Consider the following 24,784-nt stretch of genomic DNA (forward strand, 5'->3'; position numbering starts at 1 on the left):
TTCACTGATACATACTTGAGTATGCACATTGAAATGAACACAACCATCACGTTATCTTCTGTAGATCCAAGCAAAAAAGGAAAATTTGGATAGATGTAGATCAGTCCAGTTAATTAAGATACATTTTATAAGTGGAAGTGTGTATACTACACTGATTTTACAAGAGGAGGAATTGTCTAGCAGAACAAGAAATGTCTCACTCAGAAATTTAAGACTTTCAGAATTTTTCATGTATATTTACTGCATTCTGTTTATCCTTTTACCTGACTGCTTACACATTGAGCTTACAGATCTCTGTGGGAGAAAAGTCAATAGTAATTTTGAAGGAGATTCTGGATCTCAGAAAAAAATCTTTAAAGAGAAGAAAGGAGAGGAATTATTCCATTCTGAATGGAAGATTACTCTGTCATATACACAATCCTCTGTTACATAAATTATTTTACAGTCATGTGGGTTACATACAATTTATTTCATAATAATATTACTAAAATCCTGAAAGATGTAAGGGCGAGGAACCAGTTCATATGAAATCAGTAAAGAAAATGGAAAACACAACACACACAGCTAAATATGGTAATGTATTGCATTCAGTAATAACATAAGAGTAAGTATGACTTTTATCATGTGATTCATGAATTACACAATCAAATACACTGATCAGGTGGAACATTATGACCACCTACCTAATAGCCAGTGTATCCACCTTTGGCATGGATATCAGTGGTGATGCATCATGCCATGGAAGTAATGAGACCTTGGTAAGTTGTTGGTGGGAGTTGGCACCACATCTGCATACAAAAATCACCAAATTCCCATAAATTTTGGGGAGGGGGCAGACGAGCTCTGAGACCAGGTTCAGTCACATCCCAGACATGTTCAATCAGGTTCGGATCTGGCGAGTTGCAAGACATGCACATCAATTGGACCTCGCCACTGTGTTCCTCGAACCACACTCCTGACCTTGTGACATGGTGATATTATCTTGTTGGAAAATGCCACTGCCATCAGGATACATGACTGTTATGAAGGGGTGTATGTGGTCTGCAATCAGTGTACAATACTCCTTTGCTGTCATGGCACCTTGTAAGAGCTCCACTGGACCCATGGATGCCCACATGAATGTTCCCCACAGCATAATGGTGCCAATGCCAGCTTGTCTCTGTCCACAGTACAAGCGTCAAGGAGGTGTTCCCCTGGAAGATGATGGATCAGTGCTCTCCCATCGGCATGTTGAAGATGTTATTGGGAGTCATCAAATATACAATGCTCTGCCACTGCACCAACGTCCAGTACTGATGGTCATGTGCCCATTTCAGACACGGTAGCTGATGTCATGTTGATAACATTGGCATATTCCTGGCTCGTTGGCAGTGGAGGCCCATCGTTTGAAGAGTTCAGTGCACTGTGTGTTCAGACACATTTGTATCATGCCCAACATTAATGTCTGATGTTAGTACTGCCACAGTTCGCTGCCTGTTCTGTTTTACCAATCAGCCCAGCCTACAACATCCAACATCTGCAGTGAGGGATGGCTGCCCAACCCCATGATGTATGGACATAGATTCACCTTGCTTTTACCATGTGCTGAAGACAGTCACCACAGCACTCCTCGAAAACCCAACAAGTTGTCCAGTTTCTGAAATGCTTGTGCCTAGTCTCCAGGCCATCACAATCTGCCCTCAGTCAGACTCAGATAGGTTGCACGCCTTCCCCATTGTACACATGGACAGCACACTCACTGATACAACATGCACCGCATTTGTATCTGACTAGCAGTCGTTCCTCACCAGGTGATGTTGCTATTGCCTGGGCAGGTTTATATCGATCGTAGGTCAGCGGTCATAATGTTTTGGTTGGCCACTTTATATTGATGCCTGAATGTCTCAACTTTTACTATGTAAGGAATGTGACTATTGTGGATTCTCCTTGGCCTCTGTCGAGCTGTATGATTACTGATTACTGCCACCCTGCGTACAATCATGGTTGATTCTGATGTTGACACAGCTGCCATTTGCATTTAACTCCAGTGTTCTTCTGGTTAACACCCATAAACCCATTCAAATTTGATAAGAACTGGGCAACTAATCCTGGTTAGTTTTGACAGTCAGTGATGAAATGTGTACAGAATAATGTCAAGGGCATATGGTAACAGAAAAAAGACTAAGGCACCTTTTACATGAAGAATTAAATATGAGACAGTTTTATGGAAGATGATAGCCACTTTAGCTGAAAGCCGACAACAAACAAATGAAACAATGAATTTATCAGTTATGTTCAGACCATTTGAATTCAACTGCTTTTTCGTGCCTGTTTGTTACTGTGGATGAGACAAGGGTCCACAGACACAAGTCTGAAATGAAACAACAACCAAATCCGTTGGCAGAAGCTGGCTGCCCCGCAGAAAACAAAGGACAATCAATCTAATCTGCCAAAAAGGTTATGGTCACTTTTAGGAATGCTAATGAGGCTGCTCTTTTGGATTACTGTTCATTGGTAAAACAACACTTGGCAAGTAGTACACAAGTCTTTTGGGCTTACTAGATAGAAAAAATTGTTTGTATAAAAAAGATCAACATTTATCAGGTCAATAAACTTTTCCACAAAGGTGCTTTGAGAAGGGGAAAACTGAGGGAATTGAAGTACAAATTATTGAAAAATATGATCTTTTCACCAGATCTGGTAGGCATATTGCCACATCTAATGTTACTCATTGCAGGACAATGTTTTGTTTCCAAAGAAGTAGTTAGGGCAGCATTAACTGTGTATTTTATAGATTTTTCAGACTGACAATTCTGTGATAGAATACTGGAAAAACTCTGTACAAAATGCACCAACCTAAAACAGAGCTACATAAAAAAGTGCATGTTTAGGGTTCTGTACCTCAATAGATAAGAACAGAGCCCTTATAGAATCGCTTTGTTGTCTGTCTGCCTGTCTGACTGATTGTAAAAATCCCTTTTCCTCAGGAAAGAGTAAACATATCAAGCTGAAATTTATGTCATACACAAATCAAGTTTAAACTTATGCCACACACTAAGGCATATGATTCCTTGGCAGTGTAAAAAAATGAAGCTCCTAAGTCAATGCATTCAAAATATATGGCAATTTATGTCACATATTTTGATACATGCAAACTCACTCATTAAAATCTATAGGATACTTTTCATTAGCCTAAAATAATGAAACTTGGCTCAAAGAAAGATTTTGCAGTACAACCAAAGCAAAAAATTCCAAAAACTGTAAATCTGTAATTATATCACATGAAAAAAAATTGTCATTTGTTATCAGACTGTCTGTCTGTTCATCCACCTGTTAAGACCTGTTTCACTCAGGAAAGGATAGATATATCAAGTTGAAATTTATGCCATATGCTAATGTTTATGGTCCCTTGGCGGAAGAATAAATGTTAGCTTCTAAGTCAATGCAATCAAAAGGTATGGCCATTTATGTTACATATTTTGATACTCGGAAGCTCACTCATCAAAACCTATACCATACTTCCCGTTGATCAACAATGATGAAATTTGGCAAGAAGTGAAGTTTCATGGTCCATGTAATGGAAAAAAAATCTGAAAACTGTTAACTTTTAATTACAACACAAGGAAAAAATATTTCTTTTTTCATTTGTTATCTGCCATCATACTGAAATTAAAACTATCATTAGTTCTCCATTGACACTGACAGGATCACAATGGTGAAGTCTGTGCATGTTTGTTTCATATACAACTTGAAATGCCATATCTACATGCATTAACCACTACTGGATATCTGATGAGGGATAAATCCTGAAACGCATCATATGAGCAATAAAGTCAAACGTCAGGCAGGAAATGAGTTTTACCATTGCAACCCAGTCAGCCTGAATGGAGAACTACTGATTATCATAATGGTCACCCGCCTCCTGCATGACTTTATGTTACATATATATTGCAAAAATTAAAACATTCTCGAAAATCTTAGAATCCCTGGGACCAATATCTTCCAAGTATCAATGGTCGAGATGGAATGGATGAACTGTCTATATACATAATTAAGTTTGTACAGAACCCTCAGTGCAAGAGTTCTACTCACAACTTGCCAATTATTATTCTTCTTTCTTCGTTTGGGTCATTTAAGGACGATGCACAAATTTCAATGCTTCCATCTTTGTTGTTCTTTCTTTTTCCTCCAGTATTGTTTCATCTTTTCACTATGTATCCTTTGTCTCTCCTCAGACTGTTTTGGGCCTGTCTTCTTCTCCTTCTCTCTTGCCTTGAAATCCTTCCATTTTTAACACTTTCCTCTTGAAAATCTCTCTTTCTGTTGCATCTTTTTCACTTAGGTTGTTTCTTTGCAAATATTTCCTATCTTCTTGAATCCAGGCTATCGTTGGCTTCTTGTCCCAAAGATATTTAAAAGTCCCTTTGGTTAACCTGTTGCTGTTCATTCTGTATAAATGTCCAAAAAATAGCAGTCACCTCTTTTGTAGTGTTTCATTTATGTTTTCTATGTTGCGATAAACTCAGGGGGGTCACAGTGTAGTGATGGACAGTAAACAACTGAATAGAACAGAAGTGATATCTGGCATTCTGCAAGGTAGCGTCATAGGCTCTCTGCTGTTCCTGATTTACATAAATGATCTACATGATAATCTGAGCAGCACCCTTAGATTGTTTGCAGATGACGCTGTAATTTACTGTCTAGTAAAATAATCAGATGATCAATGCCAATTATGAAATGATCTAGAGAGAATTTCTATATAGTGTGAAAAGTGGCAACTGGCACTAAACAAAGAAAAGAGCAAGGTCATCCACATGGGTACTAAAAGAAATCCGATAAATTTTGGGTATAAGATAAATCGCACGAATCTAAGGGCTGCCAATTCAACTAAATACCTAGGAATTACAATTATGAGCAACTTAAACTGGAAAGACCACATAGATAATATTGTGAGGAAGGCGAAATAAAGACTGCGCTTTGATGGCAGAACACTTAGATGATGTGACAAACTCACTAAAGAGACAGCCTACATTACACTTGTACATCCTCTGCTGGAATATTGCTGCGCTGTATGGGATCCTTACCTGGTACAATTGACGGAGAACATCGAGAAAGTGCTGAGAAGGGCAGCACGTTTCGTGTTATCAGGCAATAGGGGTGATAGTGTCACTGATACAATACGCGAGTTGGGGGTGGCAGTCACTGAAACAAAGGTGGTTTTCTTTGCGACAAGATCTATTTCCGAAATTTCAATCACCAACTTTCTCTTCCGAATGCGAAAATATTTTGTTGACACCCACCTACGTAGGGATAAATGATCATCATAATAAAATAAGAGAAATCAGAGCTCAGACGGAAAGATTTAGGTGTTCCTTTTTCCCACGCACCATTCGAGAGTGGAATGGTAGAGAAGTAGTATGAAAATGGTTTGATGAAACCTTTGTGAGGTACTTAAGTGTGAAATGCAGAGTAGCCATGTATATGTAGATGTAATATTATTCATCAAAGACTTTTAGCTGGTGTGTCTTAGAGAGTATGTTTCGCAGAAGCTCTTTACACTGTTGAGCATACCGACAAGTGCCCCTTATGAAGTTTCTTGTCAATGATTAACCAAAGACTTGAAAAAACAGTAACATTCTGAATATAAACCTGAGAGGAGAAACAATTTACACTGTTCATGACTCAGCCTTAGTGCAGCATAGAAAGGAGTGAGGTATTCAAATGTAAAAGTCTTTGACCAACTATGGAGTGATGTAAAGAATGCAATTGATACTAAAATTAACTTGAAACACAAACTGAAGTCATATCCACTTGAAAAGTACTTCTGTTTTACAGAATAATTTCTGAACGTGTTTAGTTTGGTGTGTGTGTGTGTGTGTGTGTGTGTGTGTGTGTGTGTGTGTGTGTGTGTGTGTGTATGTGTCTTGTGCAAAAAGAGTGTTTTTTTGTTGTTTTTTTTTTTAAGAGATGAAGAGAGAGACATTGAACACAGTTAAACATAAAGCAGTGTTATGCACAGGCAAAAATGAGAAAAGAAAGCCTTACTAAATTGTGTAACTGGTCAGCATGTTGTCAAATCCAAATAACATGCAAATAACTAACTGACTAAAGGATGACAGGACTATTGGGCATGGGGATTTTTGTGCAATGTTTTTGCATGCTCTCTATTGAAAGAAGTAGCATGTAGATTTTGGTGATGGGAAGAAGAATAGTCTGGAGAAACACAAAGAAGACAACAAGGGAGCAATGAAAGAGGTGTTATATAAGCTGTATATTGGAAGTTGTTTTGAAGTAAGTAGAGTAACATCTCCATAATCTGATCATTAATAGGTATATTGGTCTTTTTACATACATTGCTGTTTCACTACTTCAGTTATCGTTTATTTACAAATTTGTTAATTTAATAAGAGTAGATTGAGGAGTACTATGTATAAAATATGTAGAGTTCCATGACTGGAGATTTTTGATAAGCTGTCTATGTACTGTTGAATTAAAAGTAAAAATAAATCCCTATTGTACATAAAAGAGAAAAAATGAGAGAGAGAGAGAGAGAGAGAGAGAGAGAGAGATAGAGACTGAAAATAGCTTATAAATCACTGGATTGGTTGTTGCATAAGGATGATAGTTTAGATTTGAAAGTAGATGAGCATTATGTTCAACTGTTATACTGAAACACATATTTTTCACATACACTTATAATCAAATTCACAATCTACACTCACTGACTTTATTTAAAACTTATAATGCACAGTAGAGCTTGTGAAAAGTATAGAATGTTGCCTAACTGGTGACACACTTACTTGGTGATAAGTCGGATGATACCATTTCTGATACAAAGTCACTGAGAGAAGAGTATGATGAGCTTGTGCTCTCAGCTCCTTCTGAATCAGAACCACTTTCATCTGGAACAAACAGTTTCAGCACAAATAAGACACAACTAAACTATCAAATAATTACAGTTTTTTATGTTTTTATTTTATGTTTTTTATGTTGTGCTGTCTCCGAGAATAATATCAGATAATATTTCAATAAAATTAATTGTAGTATAATAACAAGTTGTTTCTACAGTCGCTTATGAAAGCCAATAAATTCGCTGTGACACTCAAACTGGCAATGAAGTGTATGAAACAACTTTGCAAGCACACATCCAAAAACTAAAATAGTGCATAATAGTACAAGCAATGTTTGCTATGTACATACTGCACCCTTCAAAAATTATTATAGGAAACATAAAATGATCTGCAAGTATGAATGTATGATCATACATATGTGAAAAGCCAAGCCAAACAGAAAAGATGAAACTTACAGGTTTTTTTTAAAGAAAAAAAAAAGGAGAGAGAGAGAGAGAGAGAGAGAGGCTTTGATAGATGAATGTTTCCCTCCTTCAACCTTCTTCTGTGGTGCAATAACCCTCCACATACACAAAAAGATGTAATCAGCTGGCGATTATTCCTCCTGTTCACTAATGTACTGCAGCACTAACACAATTGTCTAGAACCCTTCTGAATTTGGGATGGGATTTCTCCTGTCACCTAAGTTTACCTCTTCCTGATGAATAACTCCCCTCTGCATCACTGTTTCTACAATATCATTGCCAATTAGTTCATCAACTTCATCAGTCGCTGTCCATTCTGTGAGGTTATCTGCATCAACATCCTGACAGTCTGGTACACTTCTGAGCAATGAAGTACCATCACTTCCATCTCTGATTTCAGTTTCACACATGAATTCAAAGTTAAAATGTCCATCTTCATGATCTAAAAGAATTCTCCAGGACCTTAAAAGTGATACGTTGAGAATCTCTCCCCACACTTTGACAAACCACCTTAGGGGACGTCTAGCCAGTCAATCGTCTCCAGAATGGTTACACAGTCTTTATTATTGTCAATTGCTCATATCAGCAAACTAGTATGATGGCAGCGATACTACTTCTTTAGCATTTCAAGGATGCTCTGTTACACTGGCTGACAAAGAGCTGTCACATTTGATGATAAAATAATGCTTTGATATCTCCAGCTCTGAGTTCGTCACTGGCAAGACACAATAGCACATTATCAAAAAGCAACAGATCTTTCCTCAGTAAACTGTTGTCTCTCAAATGTTTCTTTAGAGCTAGTATAAAATATTTCTGAATTCATCCATGCTTTCATTTGGTGAATGTAACATAGGGGCAGTGATTCCTGATTTTTCAGGTTTTTGAAAGCACTAGGTTGCTGTGATTTCCCTATTGATGTAAGCTTAAGTATGTGGTTGCCCGTTGCATTACTACAAGCCAATATGGTAGCCCGTTTTTTACTTTTCTCATATCTGGGTGCTGCAGTGTCCTTTTCTGAAGCAAGTGTTTTCATAGGGAGCATCTTGTAATTTAAACTAGTCTCATTTCAGTTGTACATCTGTTTGCCAGTAATTCCCCTTTGTCAATTAACTTCAAAAGGTTGTCTGTAAAGAATGGCATAGCCTCTTTGTCAGTAGATAATGGTAACTATTTTTACCATGGAGCCAACGATCCATCACTGGCAGTAAATTCTGAATTTTCTCCTTCTATTTGGTACTGAAACTGCAATTTTTTTTTTTATTTTATCCTTTTTTTTTTCAATGTTGGACCAGTAATGAGCACACCTTTTCCTCTTAAATATTCATGCCACAAAAACAAAGCTTCTTTATGCTTGCCTTTCAACATTGTCTTCCTAGTTTGGGAAACACACAATATCTCAATTTATGCTACATCTTTCTCGCAGTCCCAAACAGCACTTTTTCCTAGCCCTAACTCCAAAGAAAAAGTTTTCGGTTCTACCCCAGAAATTGGTCTCATTACAGCACATAGTTTCTGATACACAGTCACAACAAGCTTTTTTTTTTTTTTTTTTTTTGGCTCTTTAATTAAAACTAAAACACAAAGGACAACACAAAACAACAATTTAACAATACACAGACTCTCAATGTCTGATTAGCAAAAACAAAACAAAGAACACTGGGCTGCCAACAGAGCCGCTCTCCAAGTGTGTTCATTGTTGGTTGTGAGTGCTGGAAGAAGGCTTCCATGTACGAGGGCCGTTCAGAAAGTAACCTCCGGTTGATTTAAAAAAATACACCAAGTTAAATAAAAATATTTTAATATATACATCTTACAACTACATTTTTTGCACTATTTTTCTACATAGTCTCCATAGCGATTGAGGCACTTATCGTATCTCTTCACAAGCTTTGAAATTCCTTCTGCATAAAAATCACCCACTTGTGCCTGGAGCCAGCCTGTGACCGCATCTTTGAGCTCTTCGTTGTCATCAAACCGCTGTGACCCAAGCCATTTCTTCAAATGCATGAAGAGGTGATAATCACTTGGCGCCAGGTCTGGGCTGTAAGGTGGATGGTTGATAATGTCCCACTTGAAGGACTCAAGAAGGGCCGTTGTTCTGCGAGCAGAGTGAGGACAGGCATTATCGTGCAAAAAAACGATACCGGAAGTCAGCATACCACGGCGTTTGTTCTGTATAGCCCATCGTAACTTTTTTATTGTTTCACAGTACACGTCTTGATTAATGGTCGTACCACGTTCCATGAATTCAACCAACAACATCCCTTTGGCATCCCAAAACACCGTTGCCATCAGTTTTCTGGCAGAAAAATCTTGCGAGGCTTTTCTTGGTTTGGTAGGCGAATTTGAATGTGCCCACATCTTTGATTGTTCTTTTGTCTCAGGGTTCACGTACTTAATCCAGGTTTCGTCACCGGTCACGATTCTGTTTAACAATGGTTCTCCTTTGTCCTCATAACGTGACAGAAAGTCTAATGCAGAGGCCATTCTTTGAGTTTTGTGGTGGTCGGTAAGAATTTTGGGCACCCATCGTGCACAGAACTTATGGTAACCCAATCTTGCTGTCACTATCTCGTACAAGAGAGTCTTAGAAATCTGTGGAAAACCAGTAGACAACTCCGACATTGAGAAACGTCGATTTTCACGAACTTTTGCATCAACTGTCTGAACGAGTTCGTCAGTCACCAATGATGGTCTACCACTCCTCTCTTCATCATGAACGTTTTCTCATCCACTTTTAAATAAACGTACCCATTCACGGACAACTCCTTCACTCATAACTCTTGGTCCGTACACGGCACAAAGCTCACAATGAATAGCTGCTGCAGAATATCCTTTGGCTGTAAAAAACCTTATGACAGCACGCACTTCACATTTGGCGGGGTTTTCTATTGCAGCACACATTTCAAACTGCCACAAAAACTAAACTAGCGCAGGTATGACGTTCACTCGACCACGGCTTGATGCCGACTGACCTGTTGAGTGCGTGAACGCACAGATGGCGTCGCTACTCCCCCCACAACCTGCACTGTGACCAATCGGAGGTTACTTTCTGAACTGCCCTCGTATCATTTGTTGAAGAGTGGTTCTGGTAATTTATTCAGTAGCAATAAAATCTTACAGCTGTGATTTCAGATGTGGTACAAGCATGAAAGATGCACAATACATTTTGATAGGCCACATAACATTGTAGCTGGTGCCACTTGCTAAAGTTTTGGAAAATTACAGCATGTATAATAAATTAATCTTCATTTTATCATGGAAAAGTATTATTATGATATTAACCCTTTACCTGCTCTGGACGTGTTAACGTGCGCGCCTTTGTACCTGTCCCTGTGTGCTCTGAATGGGTTTATGCATGTCACCAGTCCTTCTACCTGGTACTCTGAACGTATGCTAGGTAGAAGGACTGGTGTCGTGTGTAAACACGTTCAGAGCACACAGGGACAGGTACAAAGACATGCACGTTAACATGTCCAGAGCAGTTAAAGGGTTAATGAAGTAGGTCATACAGAACTGAAGCCAGATAGTCATGAGCCATACAGTCAAGACTCTACTCCACACCATGCCCAGAAATCATTAATTTCATTACAAAGTGACTGTAACCTACAAAGACTTAGACTTAGATGTACAAAAAGTCAGTGTCATAAAATACTGCAAGTGTGTGTGTGTGTGTGTGTGTGTGTGTGTGTGTGTGGTGGGTTGTGAAACATGTAAGTAGAGATAGAAGTAAATACCACCCCACCATCATGATTTAGCAATTTTAACAACGTAGATACAAGAAGGAAAAAGATCAATTATTGTGAAATAATTGTGTGTCAACAACCCCCAACCAGAGATGCTATGCAGTGCTGAGTAAACTGGTCACTGATGGCAGCTGCAGTAATTTCAGAACAAGAGTCTACAACTATCTGAGTAATGTTTGGGAATAATATGTGAAGAGAGCCACTGTTCACTTTAGCCATCACCTGCTACTAAGCCTCTTTAAGGCTTTTACTGAGTCCTGCAATCACATTACATGAAAGTTACCTAGAAACATTTATGAGACCAATGTTTTTGTAACCATCAGTGATTTGGATTCCCTGCCTAGCACAGATGTGGACTTATCAGCAGCTGCAGGCTGCTGCCATAAGTGGAGTCACTGCCAAGATATGAGTGTCAAGTGGCACCACCTGGTAGCGACCATTTGGCACTGAGCCTGTGTCCAGGCTCATGGCTCCCTCACTACTTGCTGTATTTGTAGCTGTTCGTATCACACCACTGCGCAGCCAAGTTGATGTAGCTTGTTTCTGGTCTCAAACGGTTACTAATTTGTAATTGTTGTACTGATTCATCAACTCTGCTATGTCCCAGTCTTGTTAGTGTTTCCTTCACTTCATGAACTCAGTCTACTGCAGGGTTATAGGAATGTGTGTTTGTTACCCACCAGACCAAGTGACGATATACATGTTTCTACCAACACCACACATGATAGAAAACTAGTAATGAGGAATTTTTCACAATGCCATTTCGTGTAGTGAACCACAGATCCTGAATTTGTCAAGTTGTAGTAGCAGCAGCAGCAGCAGCAGCAGCAGCAGGAACAGCACACACTGCTGTTACAGTCTCTCTAGAATCAACAACAGAAGGCAGCTGCTGTGTCTGCACCTCTCCTTCTACCATTCACTTCTTTCAATGAGGTAAGTGAGAGTTGGGAGGTCTGTTAATAGTGTTTTGAACTGCACAGCACGGCAAATCAAACTTATGATCCTGCACGCCACAATGTACTGTTACTGTGATCTAGTAGTAAATTGTATGAAATGGTGCAAAAATTACACACAGTCTTGGATCCCAAAACTTTGAAGTTTTCTGAAGTTTGTAGTTTGCTGACTGAATACTACAGTCACCAAATGCACTTCATTGCAGCTAGGTTCAGGTTGAATCGCAGTGTTAAGGAAACTAAGGTATGGGCTGCTGATTTATAAGGCACTTGCAAGTGTGATTTTGCCTCTCACAAGTGTGACACATCTTACATACATTTGTTAATTTGGGACTTTATAATCTGCCAGGTTCCAGATCATGGGGTTAGTGTAAAGGTTTTAGAAACTTCACATCCAACTTCGAGTGGTGTGTTGAAAATTGCTAAGGCATCCAAAGTTACTGTCTTGGCACAAGCTCTTTTTGATGATTGTTATGGTTTCGACATTGATAGGAGTATTAATTGTCATCACACCCAATGATCACCTGATGACTCCCAGTCAAGGTCATCATCTGAGCGTCAAGTAGTCAGGTGACACTGGCTTCAGTAGCTAATCACCATTGCACTTGTAACTCAACTAATGACTCTCAGTCAAGGCCATAATCTGGTTCACCAAGCTCTTGTGCACCTAATGCCAATAGATTCAGTGGTTGGTGCTTCCTCACCCTCCACATCAGTAAATGCGCAAAGCTGAAAGTGATTTGTTCACCATCAATGTGTCGCAAAGCAAGCAGTGGCTCCTGACAAAGTTTCCTCTCCGTTATTGTATGAGAACTCCAGCAAAAGCCATGCTGTAAAATCATGTCCAGAGTGTGGCCTTCATCATCAACAGCATCACTGCCTGTACTGTAACATTATCTGTGTTGTTTGTCATCAGCCAGGACACCTTTCGAGTGTCTGCTTCAGCAAGCAGGTGTCAACTTTGGCTACTAGCAAGCTGCATGCTATCCCACCACTGCCAGGGACAACAGCTGATGGGATGCAGCATATCATGTTGCAACTGGATGTCAGTAGGGTGACGGCAGACTTCCAGCTGGACACCAGCTCAGCTGTGTCCCTAATTAATGGGGATACTTACCGGCACATAGGCTCCCTGCCGCTGTGTGGACCAGCACACAAAGTGTTGACGTACAACAGCCAGTCAGTCCTACTGCAGGATCAAATCAGGGTGCAAGCTAAGTACAAAAACTTAGCTCAGCAATTAACCTTGCTTGTAGTTAATTCTTGGATGACTACTAACATTTATTATCTTGACACTTTCACACTTTTTGGGTGCCAAATTCAGAATCAGGTAAATCTAATTTCTAATGCAATACTATTAACAAAGCTAGATGCATGGTGCAAAAATTTCAACAACTATTTGGACCTACCTTAGGCACACATCTCTTTGAACCATTTGGCAATACCTAAGTTCTGTAGGGCTCATCTGATACCGTTTGCCTTGTGCAAACATGTTAAGGCAGCACTGGACAGACTGCAGCATCTAGGTGTTATCTCTCCTGTCTTGTCTAATTAATGGGCAATGTCCATGGTTATTGCACAAAAGCCTAATGCATCACTTTGGACCTGTGGTTATTTTAAGTGTACCATTAATGCCCAAACAAATGTCCATTTGTACCAGTCCCTAGGCAAGAGGTATTTTTAACTAAATTGCTTGGAGGTCAGTATTTTTCAAAAGTTGATCTCACTGATGTGTAAATTCAGTTACCTGTTTATGGGTCTACAAAACAGTTTCTGGTGATTAATACCACATTCGGCAGGTACAGATATAACAGATAGTTATTTGGGGTCACTAGTACTTCTGCAATTTTTCAGAGGTATCTAGAACAGCTCATCCAGGGCATCCCTAATTGTGACAATTATTTGAGTGATTTGTTAGTTATGGGGCCACATGGGAGCAGCACTTGTGCAATTACATGTGTTGTTTGAGTGGCTGCAAGCCAATGGCCTACACAGTCGTCTCACCAAATTTAGTTTCTTTCAGCCGAGAGTCAAGTATTTGCACCACAAAATAAGCGGAGATGGGCTTACACCCATACAAGCTCATGAGACTACCATTTTTATTTTACTTGGCAACTATTTGGGCCATTTATTAAGTACGGACAGGCTTACACCCACACATGACCATGTGACTGTCATTATTATTTTACAAGTGCCTAAGAATCTTAAAAGAATTGCAGTGTTTTCTGGGCAAAGTCAATTATTATGCCAAGTTCATTCCAAATGCTGCTCATATTTCCCACATCCTTAAGTAGTTATGTAAAAAAGGGTGCTCCATTTGTGTGGTCAGAAAAGTGTACAAGAGCATTTGTGAAACTTAAAAAGTGTGTTAGATAAGCCGCTTCTTTGGCAACGTTCCAACCAGGCGAACAATTAATACTGGCCACAGGTGCGTCTGACTGTGTTGTTGGTCCCATCATGTCACTTAGATTTGTTAACAGTGTGAACAACCTATTGCATTTGCAAGGTGTTGAACTCAGCACAGCATTTTAGCTTACAGCCCCATCCTGACACCCAAGCCCTTTCAGATTTCCCATTCGTAGTGCAAATGTCAACATCCTCCAGGGTTAAGGCCTGTGCCTTATCTACAATCTTTGCTATAGAAGGGGGCCCAGTTACATTGGTTTCTCACAATGGCCCACAATTTGAGGCTTCAGAATTTAGTATTTTGTTGACGAGAACCACAATTTATGGCTTCGGCATTCCAGGATTTCTGAAGGCAAAATTGTTTTGAGCACCTGACACCTCCCTGCTTCACTCAGCATCCAATTCAGAAACCAAGTGGTTGGTCAGAATGTTCAAGTTGTAAATGACAAAAATTTTGACATTGGCGAACTCAATGGATGAACTCAACAGCTACCTGGTCATGTACTGATTCACCCTTGCCAATGGACATAGCCCGGCCAAGATTCTGCTTGAGTGTCAACCATGTACATTGTTTGACCTCCTGCATGCTCACTGTAGGCTCCATGCCTCCTGCACCACACTGTATTACCATGCTGGCTCTCATGATGTTTAGCCGAAATATCAGGTGGACCCAGGGTATCGTGATTTGCAGTAGGGGCAACAGATGTTCAAGGTGGTGATCGGCCAGGAGCAGCTGGTCCACCACTGCAATCAACTCCACCCACAGTGTGACATGTCACCCCTGAATCCTCCTCAGGCACTGATGGGGCAGCAATGGTGGACTCATCCCAAAACCAAACCAGCCTCTGGGCCTCCTCCTTCCCCCTCTGCCCTTTGCCCCAGTGCAAAGCATTGGTGGGAAGTAGGTACTGAGAAGCAATAGGAGCGATTGGGTGTAGTTGCCACCAAGATAAGCACATCACATGGTGCCACCCACTAGCAACTGTTTGCTGCTGAGGCTGTGCCCTGGACTCATGGCACAGCACACCACTTGCTGTACTTTCTAGCTGTCTTTCTGTCTTGAGTGTTTACTAGTCTGGGATTGTTGTATTGCTACACAGACTTCACTACCTCCTGGACTTCCACTTCATGAAGTCCATCTATTGAAGACTTATAGCAACATGTATTCATTTCCTGGTGGTTTGGATACCCACCAAAGCAAGTGAGGATAAACAGTTTATATGTACACCACTCAGAACAGAAGAAATGTAAGTGATAGACTCTGTTCAGTTTTGAAGAAATTATTCCTAACAATGGACCACCTCTTCCATAATGACAGTGATGTTGAAGGCTGTAAATAACAACAATATTTTTATGAATATGAGTGTGAAACAACAGGTCTTCTCTGACACCCACAATAATTGGGTTTGAATATTCTCAACCCATTCAGGTCTTTATTGGAAAAGTAACTGATAGCCCAGTATACTTCATATAAAATCTCATTGAAAACCATTCAGGATTTGTAAGAATATATTTACAGGAGAATTCAATTTGTTTTTGACATGAAAGTTGGCCGTGCACAATATAAGGTGTGTGTTCAAATTTTTTTGCCTACCACTGCAATAAATGAGTTCTATTAAGATAAAACAACTCTTTTATTTATACTTCAGTCTAAAGACTTGATATCTTAGTTTCCATACATGTGTCCAATAGCTTTGCTACTGCAGTTAACATTTCTTCTGTTCCAAACAGTACATTTCAGATAAACTCTTAAAACTGTATGGTGCAGGCAAAATAGCATTTATTTTGTGATCTGAGGCTTTCCTGGTGAATGTGCTGTATCCAAGGTTCTCGAGTGTCCAGCCGGATCCAACTGTCAAAGTTCCACGATTTTCTGTGAATAACTGTTCCACTATCATCAGGTGGTGCTGATGGAATTCCATCAGCACCAGCTGATGATGGGGGAACGGTTATTCGCCGAAATATTGTGGAACTTCGACGACCAGATCTGCTGGACACCTGAGAACCTTGGATACAGCATTTATTTTGTCTCCAAAACAATTATCAAAATTTTTCTACATCTGTTATGTATGCAAAAAATAGCTTAATTTGATTTCCCCAACACTAGAATAGTCTTACACACACTCACATTTTTCTGGGAAAAAACTGATGGGATTGATATCACATACTCACAAAGAGAATTCACAAAGACTATATATCCAGCATAGAAAAGGCAGAAGACAGCAAAAAAAGAAACACTGACAAAAAGGAAATTAGGGCCATAAAGACAGAAGAGTGCCTGCAGAATTACACAGGTATATTCCATCTCACTCTCTTTCTAGCATCTCTCTAATGATTTTGATTCTGAGTAATTTTACAAATTTTCAGTTTGCCTACATCAGTCTTCCTTTCTTTTACTGTGGTGCTTTCCAAGATAAAATCTGATTTTGTGAAGATTTTTCTTGCATTTACAATTTATATTAACAGAGACTTGTTCAGATTCACTGGTTTACCTGGTTGCCATGCAATTCATCCTCCTCAGGGGGTACCGCCTTAATGTAGCACTGTCTGTGCGGGTGAGGAGGTTTGCGTGCTCTGGATCCAGAGGACTATGCCAGTGGTAGTGTAGCTACCAGCAGGGCCACCTATGCCAGACAGGCTAAAGGGGAGGGGCCAGACCAAGTGTGTCCCACAACGACCTATCAAAAACTTGTCTCCTATCCTTTTCCTATCCCTAGCCCAATCTTTTTCTTTTCCTTCCCATCTCCCCCACTTAACTGATGCTGGCGATTAAAATATTGATAGGGGTGCAGACGAAATGCCAATACCTTATGCCAAACATCTGGCAAATCGTCAGTGCCTGGATGACAAGGATTACTGAAACTGAGACAAGAATACAAAACCAGATAGATAAACTGGTAACAACCTTTGGCATGAAAAGGAAAATGAAAATTGGTTTTTGGAATAAACGAACCTTGAGGGAGAGTAGCAAGCTGAAACAAGTGACAAGGGAAATGAATAACTATACGCTTCATATCCTGGGATTGAGTGAAGTGAAGTGGCCAGAGTTTGGTGAAATGCAGACATCAGATGGAATTAAATTTTTATATTCAGGATGTTAAGAGGACCCTGCAGTTAAAGGCGCTGCAGTCTGGAACCGCAAGACCGCTACGGTCGCAGGTTCGAATCCTGCCTCGGGCATGGATGTTTGTGATGTCCTTAGGTTAGTTAGGTTTAACTAGTTCTAAGTTCTAGGGGACTAATGACCTCAGCAGTTGAGTCCCATAGTGCTCAGAGCCATTTTTTGTTAAGAGGAAGAGGAACATTGGGATGGAGTTGGGCTATTGTTCACCAAGGCAGCAAAGGAAAGCTTTCTAGAATGGAAACCTGTGTTCAGTAGGATCAGGACTGACAGATTTAAGATGAAGGTCTGAAACATGATGCTCATCCAATGCTATGCCCCCACAGAGACATCAGACATTGAGAAGAAGGAGGAGTTCTATTACCTGCTATGAGAATTGTAAGGAAAGTAACCAAGAAAGATATCCTCATTGTTATGGGAGACATTAATGCTAAGGTGGGAGATAACAATGAGGGTTTTGAACAGATAATTGGGGTACATGGGTTGGGTGAAATGAATGATAGGGGGGAAAGATTTAGTGACTTCTGCGCAAGCCATGACCTTGTAATAGGAGGGACTTTGTTTCCTCATTGGAGATGTCATAAGATAACGTGGGTGTCTCCAGATCATATTACAGAAAATCAAATTGACCACATCGCAGTATCCAGGAAGTTCAGTAGGAGCCTGGAAGATGTGCAGAATAGAAGAGGAGCAGACGCAAGTAGCGACCACCATCTTGTTACTGCCAGTTTCCAAATGAAGATTGTGGTTTCCAGAAAGAAGATTCAACATAGTAAACTGAAAGATCCACAGATAAGTGAGGGATTTCAGCTGGAACTCTGGAATAGATTCCAGGTCCTGGAACAAGAGATCGCTGAGGATAAGGACATGGAGGAAATGTGGACAGAAGTTAAGAATACTTTTGTGCAAGTAAGTGAGAGACAACTTGGCTTTAAAAGTCACCTGTGGAGAGATTGGATGTCTTAACATACCTGGAGGAAGATCGCCCATAGAAAGGAGGCCAAGGGAAGAGTAAATCAGAGCAGGACCAGGCAACAAAAAGCACAGACACAAGCTGATTATAGAGCAGCAGATAAGGAAGTGAAAAGGAGTGTGAGAAGAGACCATAGAAGATGGATAGATGAACAGACTGATAGAGCAGAGCAGGCAGCATGGAGGGGGGATGTAAAAGAACTATATGATATCACTAAGATGCTCTCAAAGAAAAGCTTCCAGAGGAACCGAGCAGTAAGGAATGAGAAAGAGGAGATAGTAACTAAATGTGAAGAACAATCACATAGGTGGAAAGAACACTTTAACAAAACTCTGAATAGAGACCTTGGCGGTGAGGTAGGAGAACAAGAACAAATGGAATACAATGATCCTCGGCCCAGCATTGGTGTAAATGCACCCACGAAAGCAGAAAGTAGGATAGCACTGCAGCAGATCAAGAATGGGAAGGCACCAGGACCAGATAATATAACATCTGAGATGCTGAAAACACACTTGGACACCACTGTCGAGCTATTGTACATCCTCTTAAAGAAGATATGGGGAGAGGAGAAACTGCCAACAGATTGTAAACGAGGTATTATCATGAAAATATGCAAAAAAGGAGATGTTACTAATTGCAGCAACTGGTGGGGCATTACCCTATTGTTAGTACCAAGTAAGGTTCTTTCAAGGATCATTTTAAACCACATTAAGGATTCTGTGGAAGCACAACTGAAGAGAGAACAGGTGAGTTTAAGAAAACATCGAAGCTGTGTGGACCTTATCAATACTCTCAGAATGATCCTGGAACAAAGTGCAGAGTGGCAACACACCCTCCACTGTACCTTCATTGACTTTGAAAAGGCTTTCGACTCTGTCAATCGAAGAGTCATGTGGGATACACTTGCAAAATATGGCATTCCAATGAAGAATATTAACATCATCAAGGAGATGTATGAAGACTATGAGTGCCAAGTACTAACAGAGCCATTCCAAGTCAATTTGTGAGTACAACAAGGGTGTATTCTTTCGCCAACACTATTTCTTTTGGTGTTGGACCACATGATGAAGAGAGTGATGGGGGAAAGGAAGAGAGATGTGCAATGGGGGATGCGGGATAGGCTCAAAGATCTAGTTTCACAGACATCCGCTTAATGGCACAACAATATCAAGACATCTAAGTGAAACTGGCCAGGTTCCAGAGAGAGGCGGAAGTTGCAGGCCTCAAGATAAATGTTCGCAAAACCAAAGAAATGTGGATAAATTTGACCATCACAAATAGCTGGCCATTAATGGAGAGGACTTAGAACAGGTCCAATCTTTCCTCTATCTTGGAAGTATAGTAACGACTACAGGAGGCACTGAGGTAGATGTCCGTAGTCACATCTGCAAAGCAAATGGTGTGTTTGTACAACTGTACCCTGTTTGGAGAAATAGGAACATTTCAAAGAAGACCAAACTCCAGCTTTTCAATAGCAATGTGAAGGCTGTTCTGTTGTATGGTTGTGAAACTTGGAAGGTGACTAACCACATCAAAAACCAGCTACAAGTTTCATCAACCGCTGTCTACGGCATATTTTAAATGTGAGATGGCCAGATACAATGACAAATGAAGATCTTTGGAGGGAGACAAATCAGTAACCAATCAATATACAAATCAAGGAAAGAAAATGGAACTGGGTTGGGTATACATTGAGGAAACCAGATGGACCTGTTGAAAGGGTGGCATTGGATTGGAACCCTCAAGGAGTTAGAAAATGTGGACATCCCAAATAGACCTGGAAAAGGATGATCGAGAGAGGAGCTGCAGAGGATGGGAAAATCTGGAGTGAAGTGAAGAGACTTGCTAGAAATTGTACTAGGCGGAGGAATTTCATCACGGCCCTATGTTCCAGGGGGAACGACAGGAACTAACTCAAGTCATGCAATTCATATTAAGGGATGCTGCTACTCTTAATGATAGCAAAGGTGTAAAGTGGTAAGATGGCTTGATACCAATAGTTAAACATTTTTGAAAAATGAAATATATCAAAGAAAGTTTTAAACTCTGACAAAGTCTCTCAAGGGTTACTTACTACATAGTTGTATAGTACTATCCTTGTATTAACTTCTGTAACACTCCTAACCTGTTGGTTGCTCCTGCTGACGTAATGATCGCAATGCCCCACTCAGTGAACTGCTCTCATCCCACACACTGAAGTAAATGGGTTCCAGAGTATGTGCATACCACTTGGATTTATCTCCAATAAGAGTAGGATCAAACACCCCAGTGTGCACACGCAAGAATGCGACATTGCTAGGAGTTAGAGACCATTCTGCCAGAAATTCCACAGCCTGAAAATAAATCACCAAGAAAATACAATTATTCAAACAAAATAAACTTCAATTATTCAAACAAAACAAACTTCATACATATGAATACTTCAATACCCTTAATTTCTTGCAGTGAGATAAAATGTAGTGAATTGTATCAAAATGAATATTCAAGCAAGAAAACTAATAAATTATGAGACAGAATTGCTGGTCAGTACTGCCAGGAGGAGAGAGGGAAAGTTTATGGAAGGTCAAAAAGGAAGGGTGGGTCACACAGATCTCAGGATGAGAGGGACCCTCTGCATATAAACAAGGATATTTTATCGTAACATGTGTAGCAACCACACTATTTTAAAGTCTAAAATGTTCTAATCACCTCAGATGTACTTGCATATTTGCAGTATGTTGTACTTAAATGATAAGTTGACATATACATGACAATACTGTTAAACACATGTATTCACTCAAAAAAATTACGGTAATCATGAAAATCTGAGTCATACAACAGTATAATGTTAAGGCATGTTACCTGAGTACGAGCAAAGCGGTTAAGAAAATGTGTTGTTCGAGGCCTGGATCTCAAGAAGCTATTAATCTGGAATGCAACAACAGGTCTTGGATAGAGTCTCAGTGTTCTCGTGTGTTCAGCAAAATTTGCTAGAAGATTCTGGGAGTTGAAAAATCTCACCTGCAAAGTAATTAAAAGGATCATTAGAAAATTTTTATTTCAGTGCCTATCACAATAGAAATTGTGATTATGGGTGATACAGCACCAACATATATTTAATGGTTATGAAAAGGATCGACTGCTATTCACTGTAAAGGTCACACACTGACTTGTAGACAGGCACAATGAAAACACTGTTACACAGTGTGCTTTCAGCCAGAGTCTTCTTCAGAAAAGGGAGGAAAACACACACACAGATTCAAACCAAGCAAGCAAACTTCATGCATACATGACCGCTATCTCCAGCTGCTTTAGCCAATCCAGTTAAAGCAGCCAGAGATAGTGGTCACGTGCGTGGGAAGTGTTGTCTGCTTGTGTGAATGTGTGTTTGCTTTCCTTTCTTTTCTGAAGAAGACGTTGTACAATAGCATAGTGTGTAATATCCTACATTTGTGCATAAGAGATCAAAACAACAGACACAATTTCACGATCTATAGAGAAAAGACAACGTCCAACGCCATAATCCCTGCCACATATAAAAAACCTGCTTACAAAACAATGATATACAGAGAAAACAAAATTCCACCAAACAAAGAGAACAGTGAGAAGGAATTAGACATCATTAAGAAAACTGCAGTGGCTAATGACTTTCCCAGCACAGTGATAGACAAAACACAGAAAAAGCAACAGAAAAGAAAGAAGTTCCTATCTCTTTAGAGGGCACAAATAATACAATCAAATGTGTGGCCAGCATACCATATGAAGGTATCGTTTCTCAGCAAACTACAACAGAAATTAGTTTATACTTTAAAATAAAGCCTAAGGCTCAGGAATATACAAAATCACATGTAAGACTTGATGAACTACCACAAAGGACAGACTGGCAGGAACTTTCATACTGGACATACTGAACAAATCAACTGTTACACACATAACCAATTCACAAACACTGGCCACCCATTGAAAAACATAGAAGAAGCTCTTATGATAATCCATCACTTCAAGAAATTGCAAACAATGTATTTAATGGAGGAGCTGAAAATTTTTGTACCCTGCCAAAATCAAGGGGAAAAAATTCTCAGGGACAAGCTAGATAGTGAATCAATTAATTTTTGAAAAGTTTTCTCCTCTATGTAACAGCTACAGTAAATTCCATAAATGTGCTCATTTATTCTGAGACTTTACTCAATATTTGCAACAAAATAAAACATAAAGTATAGTCAATAATTAATAATAAATAACAAATTATAAATTAAAAGTCAGTAATCGTCAGTATTGGTAAAATAATTTTATAAGTGACAACTTTAAGTAAATAAATAATGTAATCCACAGAAAATATAGCACCTCTGTATCCAAATTTCCTCTGGAACCATACTGTCACAATCTCTTTGCAACATATTTTGTTTAAACATCAAACAGCGAGTGATGAATTGCAAGTGCGTGATATTCTGCATAAGGCACAATGTCTGAAAGTAGGCAAACAAATATGCTATTTTTGACATCCACACATAAACACAAATTCCAAGATTTATATTGCTCAGTTTTCTGATTGCAGTATAACTCCAAAAATGTGAATACAGTCCAAGGAAGGTGAGAAAACACACATTCAAGCACCTCATATAATAATCATGTATATAACTGCATTTGGAAATGTGAATAAGGTCTCAAAATGCATTGCGCTAAGGATGGAAACATACGTAACTCTTGCAGAGTTTCATTATTTAAATCATTAGTGACAGAGTTGCCAGCTTTCCAAAAACATCAATCATGATGAATGAAATTAATATCCTGTGAAACCCTCATCATCTCTACATAACTACTGCAGTCACAATTCACTTGTGTCTGGTTAATGTAATCAAACCTTCATTCCCCTCTACAATTTTTATACCCTCCACCCCATTCCCCTGATAATCAGAAAAACTATTCCTTGATGCTTCCGGATGTGTCAAATCAACCTAGCCTTTCTTTCAGTCAATTTGCATAATTAATTATGTGATCTACCATCTAATTGTCTCCATCCTTCTGCAGAATCACATTTCAAAAGCCTCTATTATCTTATTGTCTGTAGAGTTTATCTATAATTTACATTTTACTTTTGCACAAATCTGCACTTCATACAAATACTTTCAGGAAATTCTTCCTAATATTTCTTACACTTAAAATCATATATAATTTTTGCTATTGGAGCAGGAAAATCAATAATGATGGGAAAAGTAGAAGGGATATAAAATGCAAAAGGGTGATGGTGAGAAACACATTTCCAAAAAAGAGAAGTGTTTTAGTACCTAATATAAACTGAGATATTAGGAAGTAGTGTCTGGAGTGTGGTCTTGCATGGAAGTAAATCCTGGGTAATTAGCAGCACGAACAAGAAGAGAATTGGAGTTTTCAAAATCTTCTTGATTTCAACTTCAGCCAAGTCTACAGAGCAGTCATGCTTCTGCTGCAATCATCACCTTCTGCTCTGATCATATATCTCAATTTGCTGTTTCATGGTGCAGGGTTTCACCAATGAATTTCCATTCCTCTATGTCCAAAATCATTGGATAAACTGAAAACACATCTTATCGTAGCCATCAAGACCATGACAATAGATATGTTTGAGCTTAGGTTAATTACGGAAAATGCTTCTGAAGGACCACTGGATCATTTCACAAACACAAATCAACAGATTAAATGAAACTGATGCACAAAAATTAGTCTAATGATGATAAAAAGCCCACTCACAAAAACGGTTGGTTTAGCATGTGGTTTGTGGCCTCATAAGTTTCTAGCCACTGCACATAGTAGAAAAATTATCACCCATCAATTATACTTCACTTCAAAACTCTGTATCTGATACAAAATGTGTAGCTTCCTCTTATGGCTAATCAAAGAAACTCACTCATGCAGGGCTTATTATCCACTATCCAAAAATGACAAATTTTGCTTTGGTATTTTTTCCATTCATTTACAGAATTGGGAAAAATGGGGATGTTGATCACCTAACCTGTTTAGCATCTAACTTACTCAAAATGGATGATAATAAACTACATTTGATGCCTTGTTTTTTGCTGCAAAGCTAAATAAGTTTTACTGTTGCTCAATAAGCTACTTATAGTTGTCCATTTGCTGTCAGAGACAGCAAAGGGCTTGGAAGAGCAGTTGAACAGAATGGATAGTGTCTTTAAAGGAGGGTATAAGATGAACATCAACAAAAGCAAAATGAGGATAATGGAATGTAGTCAAATTAAGTCGGGTGACGCTGAGGGAATTAGATTAGGAAATGAGACACTCTAAGTAGTAAAGGAGTTTTGCTATTTGGGGAGCAAA

At 39.3% G+C, this 24,784-nt stretch overlaps 1 protein-coding gene across 1 annotated transcript in view; it reads right to left on the reverse strand.

The window, feature by feature from the left end:
• Positions 1 to 24,784, reverse strand: part of LOC124606313 (MAP kinase-activating death domain protein) — a 612,624-nt gene that overhangs the window by 405,491 nt on the left and 182,349 nt on the right. The window contains exons 14-16 of the mRNA XM_047138295.1: positions 21,335 to 21,493; positions 20,619 to 20,826; positions 6,780 to 6,881 (exon numbers count right to left, since the gene is read on the reverse strand). Of these exons, the coding sequence (XP_046994251.1) occupies positions 6,780 to 6,881; positions 20,619 to 20,826; positions 21,335 to 21,493 (469 nt within the window). The remainder of the gene's footprint in view (positions 1 to 6,779; positions 6,882 to 20,618; positions 20,827 to 21,334; positions 21,494 to 24,784) is intronic.

Source organism: Schistocerca americana, chromosome 3, assembly GCF_021461395.2.
Source record: "Schistocerca americana isolate TAMUIC-IGC-003095 chromosome 3, iqSchAmer2.1, whole genome shotgun sequence".
NCBI classification, from domain to species: domain Eukaryota; kingdom Metazoa; phylum Arthropoda; class Insecta; order Orthoptera; family Acrididae; genus Schistocerca; species Schistocerca americana.